Source organism: Hibiscus syriacus, unplaced genomic scaffold, assembly GCF_006381635.1.
Source record: "Hibiscus syriacus cultivar Baekdansim isolate YM2019G1 unplaced genomic scaffold, ASM638163v2 tig00000064_pilon, whole genome shotgun sequence".
In the NCBI taxonomy this organism is placed as follows: domain Eukaryota; kingdom Viridiplantae; phylum Streptophyta; class Magnoliopsida; order Malvales; family Malvaceae; genus Hibiscus; species Hibiscus syriacus.
Window position 1 is genome coordinate 1 of NW_024061758.1, and position 22,952 is coordinate 22,952.

A 22,952-nucleotide genomic window follows, 5' to 3' on the forward strand; every position below is an offset into this window, starting at 1 on the left:
TAGCCATGCGAAATTGTTTTAAAAAAATTAAACCAACAATATCATTTTGTTATGATTTTTTTAATCCCAAATTTATTTTTTAATTATAGTTATATAATTATATTTATTATTTAATATGTTTTACCTTAAATATTATGTTGTCATTTTATTTCACTTGATTTTATGACTTGTTTTGAATATGTTATGACTTGTTTTGAATATAACTTGTGATATAAAAAATTAATTTTTATTAAATATTTTTGGTATTTTTATTTAATTTTTTAAATAATTATGACGTCGTCCGACTCTTCCGACCGATCGGATCGGTTCGATCGATTAAATCAGTGAACCGGTAGCATAACCGGTTCGCTAACCGGTTTAGTTCTGAAAACCATACTAATACGGCAGCTTTAAGCACGGCGCTGTTTAATAATGGGCAGAGCTGTGGAGCTTGTTTCGGGATCAAGTGCGTGAATGACCGGCGCTGGTGTTTTCCTGGCTCGATTGTGGTCACCACCACCGACTTCTTCCCGCCGAACAATGCCGGCGGCTGGTGCAACCCTCCTTTGCAACATTTTGATCTCTCTCAGCCTGTTTTCCAACATATTGCACAATACAAAGCTGGGATTGTCCCTGTAGCTTATAGAAGGTACTATTATCACAAATCTTAATTTAATTAGTTGAATTGAAAAATTGAATTTTCTTTAACGATTTAAGCGACGATAAAATAATATTAATTAATTTTTTTAATCATTAATAACGTATAAATATTCTATTCTACGTACGTAATTATATGTATCCAGAATTTCTAAACAGAATATTTCTTCTTTTATTCTTTAATAGGGTAGCTTGCAGGAAGAGAGGCGGAATAAGATTTACAATCAATGGTCATTCATACTTCAACCTAGTCCTCATCACCAACGTCGGTGGTGCCGGTGATGTTCAATCGGTTTCGGTTAAAGGGTCGAGAACCGGTTGGCAACCGATGTCGAGGAACTGCGGCCAAAACTGGCAGAGCAACACTTACCTTAATGGACAGAGCCTGTCTTTTAAGGTCACCACCAGTGACGGCCGCACTCTCGTCTCTAACAATGTCGTTCCGCCTCATTGGTCCTTTGGACAAACCTTTGCCGGCCCACAATTCACCTGAATCCTGAAAATTACGATCTTCACTACTACTATATAAATCCGAGTCTAGAAGTAAAGTCGTAGATGGTATATTAATGTTATGGTGATTGAAGTTAGAATTTAATGGGTTTAGTTTCTGTTCTGCTCTCTTTTGATATTGTCGGAGACAGATAAAATGGCAGCGGAGGCGGTGGAGATTCGGTTTAACCACCCCGGCCGCCACTTATTTTTCGCAATATTTTGTAGGGTTTAATTATTTTTACTATTATTACTTGATTTCATTTCCTGCCATTTTTGCTATTATGTTAAGCAATTCAAGGTCTGTAGGACTGTAATGGCTTTTGGGAGAAGTTTTGATATATTTATATACTATTTTTTATTATATTTTGATATATGATTATATTATGTAAATATTAAATAATTTAAGTAAATTAATTTTCTTATTATTAATATTATAATATAATTTTTAAAATAAAATATTTAGTGTATAATATTTTTTTTAAGATTTTAATATAATTAGAATGTAATATCTGTGTATAAATTTAAACATAAATATAATAAAATCATATACACTTATAGATAAAATTATTTGAATCTAAAATATCTAAAAAAATAAAATTTCTTTTTACACTAAAGTCACTAATTAGGTTTTCCAACATATGCTAAAATTAAAATTAATGTACGTATTTATTTAAAATTTTGATAAAATTGTTGAATATATTTATTTAAAAATTTGATATTAAATTATTTAAACATATATTGTATTTAAGAGATCATTCGATATTTGAATTTAAGTATAATTATATATAATTTTCATCCTTAAATTTAGATATGTACAGATATACGTATAATATATTTGATTAATTATTATTATCTATAAATTTCGTTCAATTTTATTTTTTTAATTCAAGTATAATTAAAATCTTTACACTAACTTTTTATGAAAACTATACTTATCACGATGTTAACAAATTTTTACATATATTATTATTATTATTTGTTCTATAATCATGATTAATATTATTTATTATAATTTTAATGAAATATAAAATTAAAATAATTATTATAAGTATTAAGAAATTAAAATAATGATTACAGATATAATGAAGTATAAAATTTATTTATTTATTTGAATTATACATGTCCATGTAGGTCGGCCGTACAGTATGTGACATTCTTTTTATTCAAGAACAGCATTTTCCCCAAAAGTTCAAGAGTAATTTAATAATTTTAAATAATTATTATAAAATATATAAATTTTAATAAAAATATTTTTTTATCTTATAAACGTTTATTAAACATTAAATTTTAAAAGAAGTTACCCGGCCCAAATTATGCAATCATCTGGTTTAGATTTTCTTGGGACATTTTGTGGAACATTTCACCGTCCATTTGGCTGGCTCTCTCCACCGTCTCTAAGCTCTCCTCTTCTTCCTGAAGAAACGAAATCTCAGTGTGGCTTTATCCACCGAAATCATAGCATGACCCTTCCTCCTCCTCCCCTCCTCTCTTATATTTTTAATCTCTATGAATTCATCAAAACTACTGTTGTTTTCTTATTCCTCAATGATTTTCTCTTCTGGGTATACTCCGTTTCTGTAAATTGGGTTTTCTTTAGGGACGAAGAGAAAATTTTGATCATATCCAACTTAAAAACTTTGATAAGATATGCCCTGTTTCAATGGGAAAGGGAACTCGATGAAGGGTGTCAACAATTTCTTCCCTTTTCTATGTTTCAACATTTTTCATTTTCTTCTAATTTTTCAATTTTGAGCATTTTCGTCTGAAAATCTATTCAAGATCACATGGTTGTTTAATGTTGGTGCCTGGGATGAGAGCTCCACTTGCACAGCTTTATCTCGCTTAATTAATGTGAGTATATGTGGGGATTTTTAGACTTAAAATGATAATATGTTTTAAGAAAATGACGTGATTTTTCTTGCGAATTTGCAGAATGGGTAGGGTGAAACTGAAAATAAAAAGGTTAGAGAGCTATAGCAACAGACAAGTTACGTATTCGAAACGAAGAACTGGAATCTTGAAGAAAGCCAAGGAATTATCGATATTATGTGACGTTCATATTATCCTTCTCATGTTTTCTCCAACCGGAAAGCCTACACTGTTCCATGGAGAGCGCAGGTATCGAAAGGATGGAATCGTCGTTTAATTTCTTAGAGGGCTTAAGTTTATGTTTCACTGGAGATCAATGAATTGATGCTATTATTTTTGTGGGAATTCTCACTTCTTTGGTTCTTTGAAACATCTAAAATCCTGTTCGTTTGCAAATGATAACCACATTCAACTTTTTCATTAAAAAATCAGTTTTATATCAATACAATATATAAATAGTGTCAGAAGTAGAATATATATACTGATAATTAGTGTATAGCTGCAGATAAAGATACAAATTCTTGTGCAAGTGTCCCTTGCAGCACTCTTATTCTTAGACAATTTTGATGATTAGTTGGATTATTTAGTAGGCATGGTTTACTAGGATTTTAATGATTTATGCTTTCTGCCACTTTTGATCTCTGGATTTGTCCGGTATTTTTTTTAATTTAATAGTATACCTATATTTATTAAAATCTATGTTACCGTGATTCTTCGCTTTCCTAGTAACACCGTGTCAGGCACATAACAAGCTATTCTAAAATAGCCATAGGTATATGATTGTCTAAATAATCATACATGTGTGCATTTAGTTATGTTTAAATTGAGTAAGGTAATCAATGGGGTTCATTTTTGGTGCTTGTTTGCCTTTTTTCCCCAGCTCTATCAAAGAGGTTATTGCGAAGTTTGCACAATTAACGCCACAAGAAAGGGCAAAAAGGTGTGCACTCTGAATCTTGACTCATTTAGTAATCTTTGGTATTCAAATGACATTTTAGCTAACTGGTTTTTATTGGTCCACTACAGGAAGCTGGAGAGCCTTGAAGTAAGACTCCTTAACAACTCATTGTTCAATATATTCTACTTCAAGTGAAGAGTAACGCCTTATTACTCTTCTATCGTTCTAATTTTTCAGTCCTGTTATTTTGAATATAGGCACTGAAGAAAACCTTCAAGAAATTGGACCATGATTTAAACATACAAGAGTTTCTAGGTGCAACGTATGTGACCGTTATTTCATTTTCTTCCAGTTAATACGTTTCTCTTTAAGAGATTGGGAAGATTCTGATCTCTCACTTCTTTTTTCCTTTATTAATTGTTGCAGCAGTCAATCTGTCGAGGTATGAAGTTTGCTTGCAACCTACGTCCCATTTGATCTCAGATTTTCTAGTTGTTCTTTTTGTTATGTTTCTTGGATATTGCTATTTTCAGGAAATGACTAATGAAGTAACAATGTTGCAAGCTCGGCTTAATGAAGTACATAAGAGACTGAGGTGCACCTTTGGAGCTTTTGGTTGTTAAAGTATTGCTTTTTCTTTTTGTTCTTGCTTATAAAATGTTTGCATGAGATAAGAAGCAGGCTTGCCATTTATCATGTAATAGTAAATTATATTCTTAACTCTGATCTATTGCAAGGCATGCAATCTTTGTCTGTTAGAACATCCTATAAACTAATCTTTAATGATTATTGGCAATTTGATCGGAATTAAGATACGGTGAGTTTAGGGGTGGGAACGAACTTGTCATAAGTTTAATGATGCTATATATTATCATAGGGATATTACAATTAGAAAAATTATAATTTAAGTGATTGACTTGTCGATTAATGCTAGATCACCTAGATAATTAAAAGCCTAGATTTAAAACTTTTGTATCATAACAAACTGCTTGAAAAGGGATAATGCCTCTGGTGATTAACTCGTTCATCTTAAGTTGCTGCTATAACTCAAACCCTGTTAATAACTCGCCTCTAATTTTTGGATGATAAGACATTAATGTTGTTGTTTTGCATTCTCTCTCTTTATTTTGGTTGTGTTCATGATTATTTGCTTTACGGAGTAATAAGAGTAATTTTAATTTTATCATGCGATGATTTCAGCTACTGGAGTAATCCGGATAAAATTGACAACATAGATCATCTCAGGCAGATGGAAGATTCGCTAAGAGAATCCATTGAGCGTATCCGGATACACAAGGTATGTTGTTTTCTTTCAAAGTACAAAAACAAATATGCATACAGACATGCATATATACATATATACATGTTTACGTATATTGTTCACATATAGAGTATAATCAAGTATCAACATATTGTGCGTATTTACTCGGTTCAAATGATAATGTTGTTTAATTCTATGTTTCTCCGACTCTTCATTTTTCTTGAAGTATCAGTGTCTAATACTCGTGTATGGCACATAGATAGGGGGATATGACCTCCAAGGATCCTCCAAATACACGGAAAAACTTAGAAAATCTGACCACACCGGTGTCTGACACATACTTGTATCCAACACTCACACCCGAGTTTGAGTGACATAGGGTTAAACTAACAATAAAGGTTAGCCATGCTAGGTCCTGATGAAAACTGCTTGGTTCTTTAGCCTCTTTTGTACCGATAAAGTTACCAATTTAAGAATCCGAGCAATAATTACGTATAAATTAGTTATGCATGCTACCATCTTGGCAGGAAAACTATGGAAAGGACCTTCTGCCACTAGAATCCACTAGCCAGGTAGCAGAAGTATTTACTCTATTCCATCTCTTTTTTGTCTTGGGGGAATATCTTACAACTTATCTGGCTTACGGTTTCAGAATGCGATGCCTTTGCCTGTGATGATGGTTGGGGTGCAAGAAGGCCAGCCTGTTAAATGGTTTCCGAATAATGACAATCAGCAAATGTTATTGCAAAATGATCCAAACTTCCTCCCTAATCTGTAAGATCTTTACGGATATGTACCTTCAAATTCATTTCCTATTATGCTTCGACATTCAACTTTATGAATAGAAAATTTCTCTCGAGGCTAACCAGCAGAGATATGGTTGTTTTTAATCTCAAATGATTTGTTGCAGGTGGCATATAAATAACATTTTAATTTTTGGCGTTTCTTTTGTCCAGAGATACGGAGTGCCCTACAGATGGCTCCCTTGCTGGTTATTCTGGTTTCTTTGCCTCTGGTAAACAAACTGATATCGGCAATTCAGTACAAGTTGATAATAATACAGTACAGGAAAGTAATGGCCTGAATGAGTTGGGGAGTAGTGCATACTTAAATTCCCAACTTGGTAAGCAATTCTTGTACCCGCAATATACTTCTGCAAATTTGCAAGAGGATGAGAAGTTGAAGTCCGAGATGGCAGGGAACTTACAAGGAAATCCTGGAGTTTTCCAAGTTATTACCGACTTTGAAGCCCCGAGACCCATGTCTAATAATGGTTATCAAGCTTGGATATCTTCTTCTGGCCCTTGTGGCATTGCCATGTTTGATGGGAATTCTTACCATCAGGTGAGGAAACACCATGTGTCTTGTTCTACTTCTAGCCTTAACTCTAGGATATAAGTTAGTGGATTATTTATAAATTTCTTTTTGTATGGTCGAATTTGTTATTGATTTGGATCCGTTGTTTATTGCAGCTTTCGAAATCGACTTTCATGAATCAAACACCTCCATCTGGCCAATGCCATAATTTGTAGCTGAAGTGACTCACAGATATCCATCCGAATCCCAAACATTTCCTGTTTATGACATTTTCTTCTGATGGAATTGATCCAACAATAGAGGTTTTATGATGGAATCTGATATCTGGCCATTGTTTCCTGCTGAACATGATTATTGGCTTCTTCTGTATATGAACTTCCTTTTCATTTCTTTGTTTTTTTTTCATTTGTTTAAGCACAGTTTTAATGGGGATGGGTTTGAAAACTAATCCCCCAAATTGTACACTAAAAATACTCTTTTAAAATTAAGATTAACAGTTACTATCATTAGTTTGAATATATGAATAAGATTAGACATGCAGTCTGAAGTTTTCCATTGAAGCATTTTTGTTTGCAATAGAATATGCTTAGATCTCGACTCAAAAGAACAGCAGGAAACTCACAACTGCTAAATTGGTTTTAGTAACCTCTGAATGTGTTGATGATGGTGTTGTGCCATGGATCTGAGAGGTGCTGCAACAGGTTGTCGAATGGTCCTTTCCCTGTCACATTGTGTTGAATTATGAATCCCAAGAATGCCAACATTGCCAATCTCCCTGCATGTTCAAACAATATACAGCCTTAGTAAGTCCGATGTATTTAATTCGTGTCGGCTACATAAATATATTTGTGTCGGATACATATTTATACATACCATTGGCTAGCTCCTTTTCCTTGGCCTCAAGTGTAGGAGCAAAGTTGAGGGGGTTGAAAATGCCACCGGGGTATCCACATTCATTTGGGGGTAAGCTGTATTGCTTGAAGATAGGGTCTTGGTTCACACATCCCGGGTTCTTGATGTCTTGCCACCGTCTGATCTCCACATAGTGGAACAAGATGAACTCGATCACAAAAAGGGTCGACGACGACGCAAAGTATTCGGATTTCCCGGCATCATACCACTGAGGAGCATTAATCAGTCCAATCTTAGTGAAAACCTCAGGCAAAAGCATCCCAGCAACACCCAACATTGCCCAACGCCCATTCACCAGCTCAGCTTGCACGAACCATCTCAAGTTCTCGGGGTCCTCGGCCAATCCAAGGGGGTCAAAGCCATTGTCGCCTGGAAGACTGAGATTCGATAATCATTAAATGCATGGATGGACCAAGAGGATACTAGGGTGAGGTCGCATCAAATTCCTATATAATTTAGACATTTCTAATATAATTTCTGAAGTTCACATTACTCGCATAGATTTTTGCGTGCGTCTAAAGTTAGATAACATATAATATAAATGAAAAGGTGTACCTTCCATTGAGGTAAGCCGGTGAAGGTAGACCCGGCAACCACTCTCCTTTCTTGGCTTCAACTTTGAATGAGCTGTTTGATGAAGCAGTCATTGGTTTAAAGCAAACTTGTCGGTTTAACTTACTGGAGTACCCGGTGAGAAACCTAGCTTTCGATGCGCATGGCCGGAATACGGCGGCTGAGGCATGTGTGGTGACGGTGGCCATGATTTCGGGTAGAAAGAATAAGATGGGTTGAAAGGTAACGGAAAGTAAAAATGTTTTGAGTGCATGGTTTAAGCCTTAGCTTTGTACTTGGATTTTGCCATGCATGTGTGGTTGACATTGAAGGTTGGATTTGATTAATCGATTTTGTTGGATTCGACGGTTGGGATGAACTCAGACTTATCGCCTTTATCTATTTTACATATCTATAAATCTCTTTGCATTATCTATTTTCATATCCATAAATCTCTTCCTTTCTTGTTATTGGCTGATAAATGATCAGCTGGGACCCATTTTTCATTTGCCTAACTGCCACGTTCGCATCTTTAAGGTCCAATGGTTGCTTGACATGTGTTTATCAATCACATCTGGGTATATATTGTGAGCATTTTTTATCCAATTACAGGTTTGGAGCACAACGTTGGTATTATTTTTATTGTCAAATGGTTAAAAGTTTTTAAATATATATTATCTTATATCCAGTCTAATTTTATCAAAGAAAAAATTATTAGGTAAACTATATGTTTAGTCAATCAGTTATTATTTAATTTATGTTTGTCACCCAATTATAATATATGATTATCAATTATAAGTTCAATTATTATGACAGTCCAATTATAATATGAATATAGATTAATTTAGTTTTTTTTTTGATAAATTTATGTGAATACAATGTAATATTTGATCAAAGATTTTCAAACACTAAAATTATTGGTTCGTGCTCAATTTGAATATCTCGAATATTAGTATTCAAAAATTATTATATTTTAAATGACTCTATTTTTTTTCTCAATCTCATTTTCGAACATAGTATTTTACTTGAACCTTTCTAAACTTTGAATAAAGAATAACTCAACTCTTAAAACAAAGTTATAAACGCAAATTATCAACTATTAAAGAGCTAATTGCATTATATGTCTCTAAACTATAACTCTCATTTTAAATTAGTCCTTAAACTTTTGAACATTCTAATTTTATCCTTAAATTAATAAAATCATTTTAAACTGGTCCCCAAACTTTTGAATGTTCCAATTTCATCCCCAAATTCATCCAAATACATAACTAGTTTCAACCATAATTTAACCTAATTTTTGCTTTTTTTCTTTCAAACATGTAATAATATAACTTGGCCTAACGATTTTTTAAAAAAGGGACGTGATTAATATATACGTATAGTCTGGTATGACATTAGAATGTTCAAAAAGTTTGGGGACCAATTTATAATAAAGGTCATAGCTTGGGATGAAATTGAAATGTTCAGAAGTTGGAGGACTAATTACAACGGTAATAATAATTTGGTATTAAATTGGAATATTTAATAATTTAGGGACCAATTTTAAATGAAAATCATATTTTGAGAACATATGGTGCAATAAACTCTTTATTTAAGGTTAATAGGTAAATTTGACATCATAACATGAGTTAAATCTAAATAAGACTAATATAAACTGTAGAAGAAGAAAAACCAAAATAAAATATACAGTGAAATTTTCTTATACATAATAAATTAATAACTATACGAACCAAGCGATCTAGATGATAATGGAATTGCTATTATTTTTTTAGATCTCGGGTTTGAACACCAAGAATGTTAAGAGCGTGAGTGTTTAATATCAAATGATTAAGAGTTATCTTTAAACATATATTTTCTTGTATTAATCCAGGTTAATAATGATAACTTTTAGATTAACTTGAACTAATACATACAAGTGTATTGAAAATGAAAGGAAGATTAATTTTCATGAACAGAAGCTTCTCTCCAAAACTTTTACAAATTCATTAAAATCAATTCGTCCATCCAAATTATCATCAAACCCTTTAATCATCCTTTCACAATCGTCTCCTTTAGCTTCCTTAATGAAACCTAAAGAAAACAACGCATTCCTCAACTCATCTGCATCGATGAACCCATCTTTGTTTTCATCGAACACGTCGAAAGCTTCTTTCACTTACATTAAACTCGGTTCTTCTTCCTCGAACAGTCCATCGATATCGGCCATCCCCTCGTTCTCTGTCACCGTTTTCAGTTCCAAAACCGACGGGTTTCGATCTTCGGCGTTTGCGCTAAAAGTTCTCTCGCTGTTCCTGCAAATTTTCTCGGATGTCGCGGAGGAAGAAACGCGGATGCAAGAAATGATTACCAGGAAAGATTTGAGTATGCTGAGAATAAAATGAAAGCTCGAGTAGAAATGACGCAGCATGAATGCGAAGTTAAGAAGAAGGAGATATACCATGATTCCACACAGCGTGATCATCTTGTTTGATGATGATTTCTGCATTTTGTATTAGAATTTGCAGAGAAATGAGTCGAGTTGGAGTGTGGATGCCACACTGCTCTGATATATATATATATAGAAAAGGCCAGGAAAAACAATGCATTGATATGCAATTTCCAGGCATTAACTTTGATTATTTAGTACTTTCTTGGTCGTTGAGGATATATGTATATGGAAAATGTGGTTGCTTTTATAGAATAACTTCATGGAAATTTCTATAAAGAATCTCTACACTACTTTCCATCCCTTGCAGAATATTATTTTATAATTGAATTAGGTTAGATTTTCAAAAAAAAAAAAATTTGTATAATATTTATTTATTATTTTACAAAATTTAAAATTGAAAATTTCCTTACAAAACCAAAAAAATGACACAAAATATAAAAAAAATACTTAAACACTTTGTTTTTATCATTAAAATCATTTAATAAATTTTTTTCTACTTAATTAATTGCACGAACTCGAAGAAGACGACTTCAGTTTTTTTATTAAAAAGTACTATTTATTTAGCAATTAACATAATATTCTTAGAGGCACAGAAAGAAAAAGAAATGTGAATAGTATTTATTAGAAGTCATGGTAGTTGATGGGTCTGGATGCGGCATGTGAAATGTTAAGCTGGACTGGTTCATTATACAAGCCCGGCTAGAAGCCATGGTAGTTGATGGGTCTGGACTTTCTACATGGCAATCAGATGTTGGGGGATAAAATTGTTAATATGAATATGATATTAATATATAAATAATTAAAATTTATATAATATTGTTGATGGAAGAATGGAATTATATTGTTTAGGTAAAGAGTTTCAGTCGATGATTTTGATTTATTGAAGAACATGATACTCGATGTATAGAGATTAGAGAGATCTCAAAAGAGAGAATCCATATTCTTTATCTAATCTTACACGAGGATTTATATATACACCTTTAATGTTGGTAACAGGTTTAGTGTAGTTTGACATCCAAACCACCTTATTTATCAATTTTCTTTTTTCTTTTTATTTTTCTTTTTTAGCTTAATGTATTTAATAAGATTTTAATATTAATATTTGTAATGGGGTAATCCTTAATGGAACCTCAATGTAATGCCTTACACGCGTCCCACAAAACTCACAGTTATGGAGAAAATGATTTTGCATGTCTTGGTTGAAATATAGAAAACCACTTTATTGACAAAAAGGGTATAGCTTTGTTGACTTTATAGTCCCTCAAAGTTTGCTTTAATTGCACCAATCAACTCCACTTCTCTAACATCTTTTCCACTTCAACTCCAAATAAAGCTTTTACTTTTTGCCCTTTTAGATGTTGGGTTCCCCCCCCCCTCCCCCTCTATTTTAATTATAAGACATGTTCGGATCATTTGTATTTTTTAAAAAATATATATATATTTAAAATTTTTGAATAAAAAATTTAAATTAAAAAAATAAATTTATTTTGACTAGTACATATTCTTTTATAGTAATAACCACTTATTCCTAAGAGTTTTATACGTAATCTAATTTGTTAAAAATTTATTTAATATTTAATTTGATCCAAATTAATTATTTTTCTCTTAAAGATTTATATCTAAACTCACGCAAAAATACAGACTATGTTACTTGAATTCATGTCAGAGAATAAATTTTCTTTAACCACATGAATCACTCTAAATGTTTTTGAATTAATCTTAATTTAAATGTATTTCTTGAACCATGCTTTAGAATGCATATCTCCACTTCAAGGTTTAAACAACAATAAAAATCACCAAGTTTAAGAGATAAGTTGTGGTGGTGGGGGGCTAGACTTTTTTAGTGCCAATTATTGCATGTCTTACTTTTTAATATAAAGTCAACGTTAAAGTAATTGGTCATATATATACACACTTAAGTATGTGTGTGTCTTCTCGTGCCAAAAAGCACCAAATGCAAAAAGATTAACATTGGCTTAGCATTAACAAGTGGAAAATTACTAACCATTAAGTCAAGTTGAACTTGTTAATTTATAATTGTTAAATATTGTTCTCTCTCTTTGTAAAATTAAAATGTGCATAATATATGAGTGTACCTAAGAAATAATGTCATACATATAATTTTTCTAATATATGAATGTACCTAAGAAGTAATGACATAAACTTGCCAAAACCCCTAAAAATTAGAATCATTTACTTCTAAATTGGATTCAATTTTTATATTAATATAATAAATTTGAATATGCATATTACAAAAAATGGGTTAAGGGCTGCGGCTGCATGAAAATGAGGACCACAGTTTTAATGGCTTGAACATGAAATTTGAGGAAGAAAGTTGGTCGAATTTATGACTAGTTTAGGGTTTGAAATATGTGAAGTAGAAGAAGCTTTACTTTGCCCAAACTAACACGATTTCTTCTTCATTTCATAAACAATGGCAGCAGCCCCGGATTAGGTAAACAGTTAGGACTGACATTAATGTCGTCCGGATTCTTTCTTTTTCATTCAAATGTTTGTTAAATTCGGTCATATACGTAATTAAATATAAACATTACAAGTTACAAGTGGCGAGGGTTTAACGAGGGATAATTAAGGGATATATGAATGTAAATGAGACGAATTAAATTTCAGTATTGTTGAACTCGATTGGAACTCGAAAAATCCAAAGGAAACCGTTTGGGGGACATACATCTCCAACCAAACTAAAATTGTTGTTAACATCTCTCAACAGAAACTGAAATTAGGCAAATGGAGGAAAAGCAATGGGGCGATTGCTTTCCCGGAAAAAGTAAAGGAAGAAATAAAGAAAGACAAAATGAATTGATGGCAAAGTCCAAACTAAAACTCCCATAACATGTGGTCTCTATTCCCCTGCTTTCCCAACAAAATATCTAAACGTTACCTTTTTGCTTCCCCCCTTGAACCTACTCATGCATGGACCACATCCATCAACCCTTCTGCTTAAACAAAATATGGGTATATTAACTCTTACATATCCATATGATCGACTTTCAACGCGACCCGACTTTCGTAAACATGGTTTTTGTCTAATTAACACTTGATTTTGCTTCTCACTGCAGCAAAGCGAATGATACTGCAGCGACGTATGGAAGAAAGTTTTGAAAAAGAAAAGCAAATGCAATATAATATCAAAGAGCTTTGGAGAAAAATATACATATATCAGGGATCCCCCTCAGCCAAGCAATTTGCCTTTTCTTTATGCAAGTTGTTTGGATTCCATTGGTGAAAAGGAAAGTTATTTGGTCTTTTCTTTGAATAAAATTTTCAAGCTTATCTTCAACAAAAAGGTGGTCCTTCAAAATGAAAATTCCATTTCTTTGCTGTGCCATGATAGCACTGTTTCTTCCATGGTTGTTACCACTTCCTCAGCTTTTCGCGGTATCTGATACGGGTGTGTTCGATTCCTTTCAGTTTTGTTCTGTCGTATTTAGATAATCATGTGTCATATAGATATCAAACACGATTACTTCGAAGAAAAACCGAGTTTCTTTGGAGAAGATGAAAGTACGAGGAAAAAGACTTCCACTGCTTCAGTATGAAAATTTAGTTCAATATATCTAAAGGATAATTCTCCAATACCGTCATGGTATTTTACATATATAGAGATATATACATCAATACAAACTGAGCAACCCAAGTAAAAATCAAAAGGCATATATATTTACTGTTTATTGTACTGTTACATGAAGAGAATTAGTTTTCCCTGAGCTTCTCATCCTACAGAGGAGAAAAAGAAAAGGGGATTACACCCTCCTTTTTTTCCTTTTCCAATCCTTTCCGGTCTCTGGTCTTTGTCTCAGGCAGCTAACTCCTGAACTGATCCAACAAGACGACGCCAGTAAGTGGTTCCTAAGTATTTAAGGCCTATATCAAGCACCTAGCTTTCAAGAGCTCTCGTGGAAGTTGAGGGATCTTGACAATGCTGCTGGGTTTGCTCTCAATACTGGTGATGCTTCAGCTACATGATTCTTTTCATCACTCTTTGAATGGAAGGCCTTGAAAAGCCCTCCCCCGCTAAGTGATTCGTTCTTGATCCCGAGTGTTGCCCATATTGAACTTTTTGCCGCTTCACTTGGATCATCGATCCTTAATGTTTTCGGAACCAAAACGCTTCCGTTCTTCTGTTTTGTTGGCTTGTGTTTTTCTGAATCATCTAATTTAGCAGTTGTGTCCCCTTCCCTTGAATGTTTCCCTAACGTCGGATAATTTGAACCCGAAGTTGGAGCCTTCTGGTTTGAAGCAGTGGAGGATGACTGAGGAGACATCCAAGGAACGTTCCAAGTGCCGGGAATCCCACAGTTCCAATAAGCTGCGGCAGGGTAGAACGACATGGGAAATCCAGACGGGCAAAATGCCGGTGGAGGCACTGCAGAATTCCATGGATAATGCCAAGAAACACCAGGTAAACAAGGGACCTGTGAAGGAAAGCCGTTAATATTCCCCACCATATTTTCTTGAATGCAGTTTCTACCTCCCTCCATCGAGTTCGAAACTGTGATGGAAGATCCACTCGAGCAATCATCACCGTTTTCCCGTCTGTTTGCGACTGAAACCCTTTGTTCTTCGAGGCCATGAAATCCATTTCGGGTACCATTAAGAACCTTTTTCTCCCCAAGGTTTAAGACAGAATCCATGGAATCACATATGGGTGCATCTAGGCCGAAACTAAGGACCCTGCCATTGCTTTTCAATGCAGGATGATGTCCTGCATTAGGAGCATCCATTCGAGCAGCTTGAAGAACCTCCGATATCGAGATGTGTTGATAGTGCGAAGCAGAGTTCTTGTTCTTACGACGACCAGCTCCCACCGGTACATTCCTCATCGTACCGCCTGCGGTCCAGTATCTTTGGCAGGCTTTGCAGAAATGACGAGGCTGATTAATATTATAATTATTGTAGTAGCAAAATTTTGTATCCATGCTATTGCAGCGGGGACATGGAAGTATCTGATCAGGCTTTTTAAGTGTTTTCTCCTGTGACTTGGTACCATCACTTCGTTCTTTATCGGCCTTTCCGGTCTTCGATTTTCCATTTTCTTCGTCGATCGAGGGAGTTTTCGGGTTTACATTAGTCTCCGGCGATGCTTCCGGATTATTTTCCGATTCCTCTCTATACGAAGCGTGGACGTCATCTTCTTGTTCAGTATCAGCAATCTTCCCTGCTAAAGAATCCTGAAATTCAATAAGGTTTCCCAATAAGAAACTTGAAACGAAGCCTTGTGAACCAAAAAGATTCTCAGAAAGAATCAAGAAAATCAGACAAATTTCTCGAGAAACAAACAAATAAAAAATATGACTTAAGGGTTCGAAGACCATGCCCCGCTCCTTTTTATGTGAAATTTCATGGAATTTTTAACAATTCAATTAATAAGCTAAACACTTATCAAGATATTTAAAAAATTGATCGAGTCTGGGAAAATAGACATTTGGCAGAAGGAGGACTTCAAATTTTCCAGTATAATAATTTCTGGTTCCCCAGAACTAATTATTTTCTAGTTCAATAATCAAACCCTAGATCAGTAAAAACAGTCTGGAAGTTAAATAAATACTTTACAATTTGATTTTTTAAATATTAAACCGTAATTCAAGTAAAAAAAATTACAGTTTCCAAAAGAATTTCAAAGCTCCAAATAATTTTTTTTTGGGAGGGGGATAAAAACGAGTAGGAAACCAAAAATGGTAAAATCAAATCAAGGGGAAAAAAAGTAAAATTGACCCAATAATATTTTCACCATTTCAGGAAATGGGCAATCCTTAAGATCTCCAAAGAGATTAAAAGAATCTTTATAGTTGAATCGAATTTCACCAACCTGCTCTGTTTTCTCTTCCACTTCTTCTTCATCTTCTTCTCCTTGTTCATCATCAATAAATTCATCGCCCTCTTCATCCTCTACTACTGCCTTGTCGAATTCACCAACAGAGATAGTCGAAACCTCCGCTCCAACAGCAGGAAACTGAATCTTCTGACCAAACAACGTGATCCCGGGGTCTTTAGTTTCTTGCATTTTCTCAACAACCGAACAAGACACACTAGAGAGAAAAACAATATCAAAAAAAGCAGCTAAGACAATTCGTAGGTGGTGAATTTTTTTTCTTTTTTGGGTTTGGTAAATTGTTTTGAAGTGCGTTGAGGTTTTCAGGATGGGTATAAATGAGAGGTGGATGCCACGACATCACCATGGTTTGATTCTCAGCCACAAGTTCTTGTGGCCTTGAGATTTTCTTTTTCCTTGGCTTTTTCTTTTGATTCGGTTTTAGGGTTGTATGGAGTGTTTGTGCTACTCGCCACTGTTTTTGGCTGCTGTTGTCACGTGGAATTATCTCATTGGTCAATCCAGGATAAAAGAGTCTCTTATGATATTTGATGCTACTTCCATTGACACTATTTGATTAGGGCAAATAGTGTTTTGTTAAGTCCTGACTGTAAGTTTTATTTTGTTAAGTCCTCAGGATACTGTTTTGTTGAGTCTTCTCACTATTAAAAGTTATAAAATATTAATCCGACTATTCATATATTGTAAACTTATTCTTATTCGTTAAATTTTTGGTGTTATGTTGGATGTTAACCTATCCGTCGAGATATGAAAAAATCTGATCACAAAACTATTTGAGTTATATTTTATGGATCACATCTCTATTTACATTATAGTGTTAAGTCAATGCTTGAAATGAAAATCTTAATTAATATTTGGACGCTTAAATCATACTTGTACCTCGATAGACCTAAGTTCAAATTAATTAACTCTATTTTCATTTCCTTTAATTTTCACTAATAATTTTTTTTAATAAAATATATTATCAACCTTTAATTAAGTGATGGACTTAGTTGAATGGATAGTACTCTTAAACCCTTTGTTGCCCAGATTCAATTCCTTTATATATGATCAAAAAGTAAGAGTGTAAATGAGATAAATCGAATTTGAGTATTATAGAGTTTGAATTGACACCACTTAAAATATTTAAATTTGAGTTTAACTTGAGCTTTGAAAAAATTGAACTCGCAACATTCTCAGATTTAACTTGGTTGAAGCTTAAATTCGAACTTGGTTCAAGTTTAAACTCGAACTCAAACATGAAAATCTTATATTGTATTTTTTTAAATAACATACAAATATTAATACTATTAATAATTTAACTTTAAAATTAAAATTCTAATATATATATTTAAATTGTTCGCGAGTTTTTTGAGTCAAATATCAAGTAGTTCGCTTTAGCTTATTAAGAACATAGTCAAGTTCAAACTCGAGTCTATTCGAATCAAGTGTTGACCCAGTTCAACTCAAGTAGCTTACGATCTGTCTCATCTTGTTTGTAGCCCTACCAAGAAGCATACACCATTCACCTGAACTTTACCCGGCCCGAGGAGAATATTTCCTCCACTCAAACCCGATTCAACCTGAATTTTTTAAGTTAAAAAATTGTATCTAACAGAGACTGATATAAATATATAGAAAATATTTTTATTTCATAAAATATATACTTAATTTTAAAAAACTATAGAGATAGGGGTATTATACCAATTATCCTTAAATTTATAAAAAAATTTATATTATTATCTCGAGTCAGATCATGTCAGAGATTTTTCACTATAAATCTGATCCCAACAAGGTTGGCATGAGTGGAAGGGGTTCTGGTCACTTAAGCAAGTGGTCTCTAGTTCGAGCCTTTGTGGATGCAACAAACTTTCTTGGGAGAGGTCCCCCACCTTTAACGCCCGACAGTACCTCAGAGGATTAGTCTCAGGCGAAGTCTCAGTATACCCAAAAAAAATCTGACCCAAACTTATTTTTTTTTTAAATCAATTTAATCAAATCAAATTAAAATCTATCAATTTCGAATTAAATTTCTATCTCTCAATGTACATTAATGTCCGCTAGAGGTGAAACCTAGTAATTATATCAAGCCTTTTAAAATTAAAAGTCAACAATGGTAAAATTGTGTTTTTACCCCTAACAATGCCTTTTAATTTATTTATTTTAAAAAAAATTGTAAAATTAGAAATCAATACAACGATAAAAATTGTATTAACTTCAGCTTTTAAGAGACGGATTATTGGCTGAGGTTTTGTGGCTCCTTCTGATGATTATCAGTAAAATGAAAAAAAAATGATTTGATCTAATAAATTATTTTTCATCTAATTATCCCAAAAAAAAGTTACTTATAATTTTCTAAAACTTTAATCAAATTTTTTAAAATATTTTTAAAATTATGATTTTAAAAAAAAATATCATTCAAATTAAGATTCAATAGAATTTGTACCCCTTTCGTTGAGTAACCCTCGTGGCAAGATTGACCCTACTTTGATTATAGAAAATCAAAGTCCTCTTAGATTTTCATTTTGGGTGGTTAGATGACTATGGTACAGTTCTTGTGTATTATATTGACTGAAACTCTAAAGTAAAAATATAATAAAACTATTTTTAAAAAATAGGAAAAATCGACGTTTTTTTTGAAATATCACCGGTGATCGGTATATTTATCGATCTAACGCCGGTCAGATTATATTTCTCGATCTATCGCCCGTAGCAGTAAAGCGCGCCCCTGATCCGCGTTATATGTTGATTTGGCGTCACGTGGGGTATAGCGCGCCCCTTGCATCGCGCTATACGCTAGCTGGGTTACACGTGGCTATAGCACGCCCCCTGCTCCGCGCTATACCTATTTATCTGACACGTGGGGTATAGAGCGGTGCAGGGGGCACGCTATAGCTTTAATTACCCGGCCGTTCACACCCACCCTTCCCTATAAATACCTCATCCTCAATCACTTTCATCACACCAAATTCTTTCAAATTCTCTCAAATACTCTCTCGTTTAAGGTATATTTTATAATATTTCTAATGTTATGTATTTAATTTATTTAAGTATTTTACTTTATTTAATATTTTACTAATATAAATTTTTTGCAGATATATAATGTAAGGCGGTATACTTCGCTTAGATGGAAATCATATATCTCGACACTTTGCTGATACAGTAACATTTTAACGTTTTAATTTAATTTAAATTATCAGTAATAATTTGTTGATTTATTTAATGCATGAATATTAGATTAAGAATTAATTTTTGTAATTATTTATTTTTAAGAGAATGACCGTATATTAGATCATTTTATTAAGAATCTTAAGTTCGTGATACCTAGCTGTGTCTTGTCGTATTTAGTAGAGGATGGATTTGGTTACATAGGTAGATATCAGGGTCACTGTAAGATAGAATCAGACCTTATTTATGCCTTAGTAGAGCGGTGGAGGTCGGAGACCCACGCATTCCATCTTCCGTGCGGAGAGTGTATGATCACGCTTGAGGATATTTCTATACACCTCCAGGTCCTTATTCTATGGAGGTGTTTCATCGTCATCAGCTCTTCATCAACCTAATGTACCTGCTTATGACGACGATGACGACAATGATGGTGATGATGATGACAGCGAGGAGTCAGAATCAGTGATACGAAGAAATCATCCTCGAGACCGACAGCCACCATCTTTCGGAACACATTCGCATCGCAGGCATCGATAGATTTTTTTTTTTATTATATTTGTATTTACTTTATTTTGTTAAATTGTAATTTTTTATTATTTTTCATTTAATATTTACTTTATTTTGTTAAATTTGTTGGACTTTTTTTAATATATTTCAGTTCATTTTGTTTATTACAGTTTAATATTAGTTATTGTAATTTGGTTATCATTTACCATTTAATACTTATTGTAAGTTTGTTGTATTTAAAATTATATTTAAATACCAAATTATATTACAATAGCTTAAACTTGTGTCATTTTTTGAGTTTAAAAGTGTGGTAATATTATATTTGCAAAAAAAATAACTGAAACAAACCTGATTAAATAAATTATATATGAACGAAAATATAACACAGTAAATTTTTACACATCAACGTAAATAATTTAAATAATATAATTTTATATTATTACCTGCACCATAAAACTATTTCGATGTATACTCTCGCTTTTCAATTATACAAACATAAAAATTAATTGAAAATAATTAGTATAACATTTTTTCAAATAATCATAATAAATAATAAGTATAATAAAAAAAATTTATAACAAAATTACCTTATAACGAAAAATCGCACGAACTTCTAAACTAAATACGAGAAGATTGCCAAAATTATTGACTCGTTGACGAAATTATTATATTAATTTATAAGTTGAGAGGAGAGATGTGATGAACATAACCGGGGGAGAATGGTATATATAGTCATACAAGGCGCGACACCTGCACCGCGGTATATGTAATTATAGTATAACGCGGATCAGGGTCCGCGCTAAATATAATTGTCTAGATATACAGGTATAGCACGGTGCAGGGGGCGCGCTATACCTCACGTGGCGCCAAATCAACATATAGCGCGGGTCAGGGGCGCATTTTACTGCTACGGGTGTTAGATCAAAAAATATAATCTGGTCGGTAAATATATCGGTCACCGCCAAAAAATCAGTGCAAGAGACAGATTAGGTTTTTAGCCATTTTCTTACGTGGCATGTTCCTATTGGAACACTATCTTCAAACACGTTGCAGTCATTCCACCTCAGCGTCACAAAATCGCAATTTTAATCTACTTTTTAATTTAAAAACGCGTCGTCTAGCCACGTCAGCTCCATACAAAATTCAAAGCGGGTCCCTACCGCCCACTTTAAAAGGTTTTTTCCTTTGTTTTTGACTAAGTTGAAAACAAGGCAATGGGTTCTGGACACGTGTAAATCATTCATCGAGTTGACACTTGTTCTATCTCATTTTTGGCCCGTTCTGATCTCTATTTGGATCAAGCCACGTATCCCTTATAGTGGTGGAATTCCTCTTTTTTATTTTTTTTTTTTTTTATATGTTTTGTACTTTTTTATATTTTTAATTAAATTTTAAAATCGGTACACGTATACAAGAGATAAAAAGGTAGCTTTGCACCTTTTCTGTCTTTCGGTGTGAAAAGAGTCAACTGATTATTGCAGTAGTATTAATTTAACAGGATACTTTAATTTATAATATGATACTTCAATTTAATAATAAAATTATTTTTCATTTTTATTAGGCATAATTTCAAAAATAGTCCAAATGTTTATGAAAATAGTTATTTTGACTCATATTCTTTTTTTTGGAGTATTTTGACCCCTAACGTTTCACTTTGGGACAAAAGGCTCCACTCAATAGATGAAACATATTAGTTAACACACGATTAACGCTTCAAAATAGAAGTTTTTAAACCTAAAATAAAATTTTAAGGACTAAAATATCCCAAAAATAAGGGACAAAGTAGTTATTCTGTCAAATGTTATGATAATTTTTACCTGAAAATGAAATGTTAAAGGTCAAAAATACTTTGAAAAATAGAATAAGGGACAAAATAACTATGTTGACAAACTTTAGGAGCTAATTTTGACATTATGCCTTTTTATTATTATTGAGGATAACATTTGAATTGTGGTCGTTTTAAGCATTTTATAATTTCTGATTTAGGTAAAAAAAACCTGTGATCAACGATTAAATGATGATTGGTCAATGTTTAAATTCTTGTTTCTATATATAAGAATTGAGAAGAGGAAAAAAATTTAGATGATGATTTTAGTATTCCTCTCTCATTCTTGATCGAGAGGTTTTATATTAGCTCTTAATTTTAATGTAAAGATAGGATATGATGGTCATCCATTTGTTGATAGATTCAATAAATTTGATCAACTGACAGTATATTAACTCTGACAGATCACTTGAACATGCTAGAGATCATATCAAAGGGTCGCGATTTCTTTAGAGGTGCAATACTTCAGAGACTTTATCTACGAAGATGTTCTCTTGGGGCCTAACCTATGAAAAAATTCTTCGAAAGTCTTGATATGCAGAGAACGATCTTATGAAAGCGATTCGAAAGATGTATAATAATTATAAAATGTGAGTATTAATATAATATTTTTAATAATTAATTATTAAAATAATTATTTAGAATGTATTTCATTTGTAATTATACTTATTATCTATAATATTTGTTTATCCTATTTAAAAAATAATTTAGATAAATAATGAAACATATGGCAATTTGTTTATTTTATCAGTTAGAAAATTACATGGGCAAGTTTTTTTTTCAAAAGAGTAATATGTCAGATTCAACAAGTATTTTATTGATTAAAGTTGGATTATAATAACTAAGGGCGGCCGCGTGGTCGGTGTTGCAGTCTAACAAGCTTGCCCTTTCTAAATAATATATAACTTTATTATTATTAAAATTAATTAAGATTAAATTAATCTAAGCTTTTGATTGGGGTATTTGTAGAAATATTTTGGCTAAAGACAATACTAAAGAATATACATTTTTTCTGATGACTTTTCTGCCGAGTTTTAGATGTTAAAAACAACGTCGTATCGGCATTGTTATAGGGATTTAATAAATAAATGAGTAGTGAAAACTATTTTTGTTAAATGATTTATATCTAATGTTGTTGATGTAAAAAGTTAATTTTCATATCGGTTGGTTATTAATTTTGTCAGGTAGTTATATATAGTTTTTAATTTATTTTTATTGAATTATTGAAGATATAGTATATATATATATATGTTT

The 22,952-nt window shown here is 32.7% G+C and overlaps 4 protein-coding genes across 4 annotated transcripts; 2 read left to right on the forward strand and 2 right to left on the reverse strand.

The window, feature by feature from the left end:
- Window positions 1–361: 361 nt before the first annotated feature.
- On the forward strand, window positions 362–1,184 carry LOC120117704 (expansin-A1-like; the record flags this gene model as incomplete). The annotated part of the gene is made up of 2 exons (XM_039137974.1): window positions 362–628; window positions 823–1,184. Coding segments are annotated over 2 exons (574 nt in total), but the record flags the coding sequence as incomplete, so codon positions are not given.
- A 1,473-nt stretch (window positions 1,185–2,657) lies between these two features.
- On the forward strand, window positions 2,658–6,979 carry LOC120118413 (agamous-like MADS-box protein AGL65). Its single transcript, XM_039138472.1, has 12 exons — window positions 2,658–2,979; window positions 3,061–3,246; window positions 3,878–3,937; window positions 4,024–4,042; window positions 4,153–4,217; window positions 4,322–4,337; window positions 4,429–4,490; window positions 5,096–5,192; window positions 5,684–5,727; window positions 5,802–5,930; window positions 6,113–6,500; window positions 6,629–6,979. Exons 2-12 carry the CDS (start codon window positions 3,062–3,064, stop codon window positions 6,686–6,688), a joined length of 1,125 nt encoding a protein of 374 aa, XP_038994403.1. The 5' UTR covers window positions 2,658–2,979; window position 3,061; the 3' UTR covers window positions 6,689–6,979.
- A 21-nt stretch (window positions 6,980–7,000) lies between these two features.
- LOC120118318 (chlorophyll a-b binding protein 4, chloroplastic-like) lies at window positions 7,001–8,198 on the reverse strand. Its single transcript, XM_039138399.1, has 3 exons — window positions 7,941–8,198; window positions 7,347–7,762; window positions 7,001–7,248 (listed from the first exon to the last, which is right to left on the reverse strand). The coding sequence occupies exons 1-3, from the start codon at window positions 8,144–8,146 to the stop codon at window positions 7,112–7,114; spliced, it is 759 nt and encodes a 252-aa protein (XP_038994330.1). The 5' UTR covers window positions 8,147–8,198; the 3' UTR covers window positions 7,001–7,111.
- A 5,696-nt stretch (window positions 8,199–13,894) lies between these two features.
- Window positions 13,895–16,597, reverse strand: LOC120118503 (cyclic dof factor 3-like). Its single transcript, XM_039138559.1, has 2 exons — window positions 16,196–16,597; window positions 13,895–15,557 (listed from the first exon to the last, which is right to left on the reverse strand). Exons 1-2 carry the CDS (start codon window positions 16,388–16,390, stop codon window positions 14,271–14,273), a joined length of 1,482 nt encoding a protein of 493 aa, XP_038994490.1. The 5' UTR covers window positions 16,391–16,597; the 3' UTR covers window positions 13,895–14,270.
- Between the last annotated feature and the right edge of the window lie 6,355 nt (window positions 16,598–22,952).

Coding starts and splice junctions, on each gene's coding strand:
- LOC120118503 (XM_039138559.1), bottom strand. CDS start 16,390: ATGCAAGAAACTAAAGACCCCGGGATCACGTTGTTTGGTCAGAAGATT. Junction 15,558..16,195: donor TGGAAGAGAAAACAGAGCAG/GTTGGTGAAATT, acceptor ATTGAATTTCAG/GATTCTTTAGCAGGGAAGAT.
- LOC120118318 (XM_039138399.1), bottom strand. CDS start 8,146: ATGGCCACCGTCACCACACATGCCTCAGCCGCCGTATTCCGGCCATGC. Junction 7,763..7,940: donor CCGGCTTACCTCAATGGAAG/GTACACCTTTTC, acceptor ATCGAATCTCAG/TCTTCCAGGCGACAATGGCT. Junction 7,249..7,346: donor GGAAAAGGAGCTAGCCAATG/GTATGTATAAAT, acceptor TTGAACATGCAG/GGAGATTGGCAATGTTGGCA.
- LOC120118413 (XM_039138472.1), top strand. CDS start 3,062: ATGGGTAGGGTGAAACTGAAAATAAAAAGGTTAGAGAGCTATAGCAAC. Junction 3,247..3,877: donor CTGTTCCATGGAGAGCGCAG/GTATCGAAAGGA, acceptor TTTTTTCCCCAG/CTCTATCAAAGAGGTTATTG. Junction 5,728..5,801: donor CCACTAGAATCCACTAGCCA/GGTAGCAGAAGT, acceptor ATCTGGCTTACG/GTTTCAGAATGCGATGCCTT.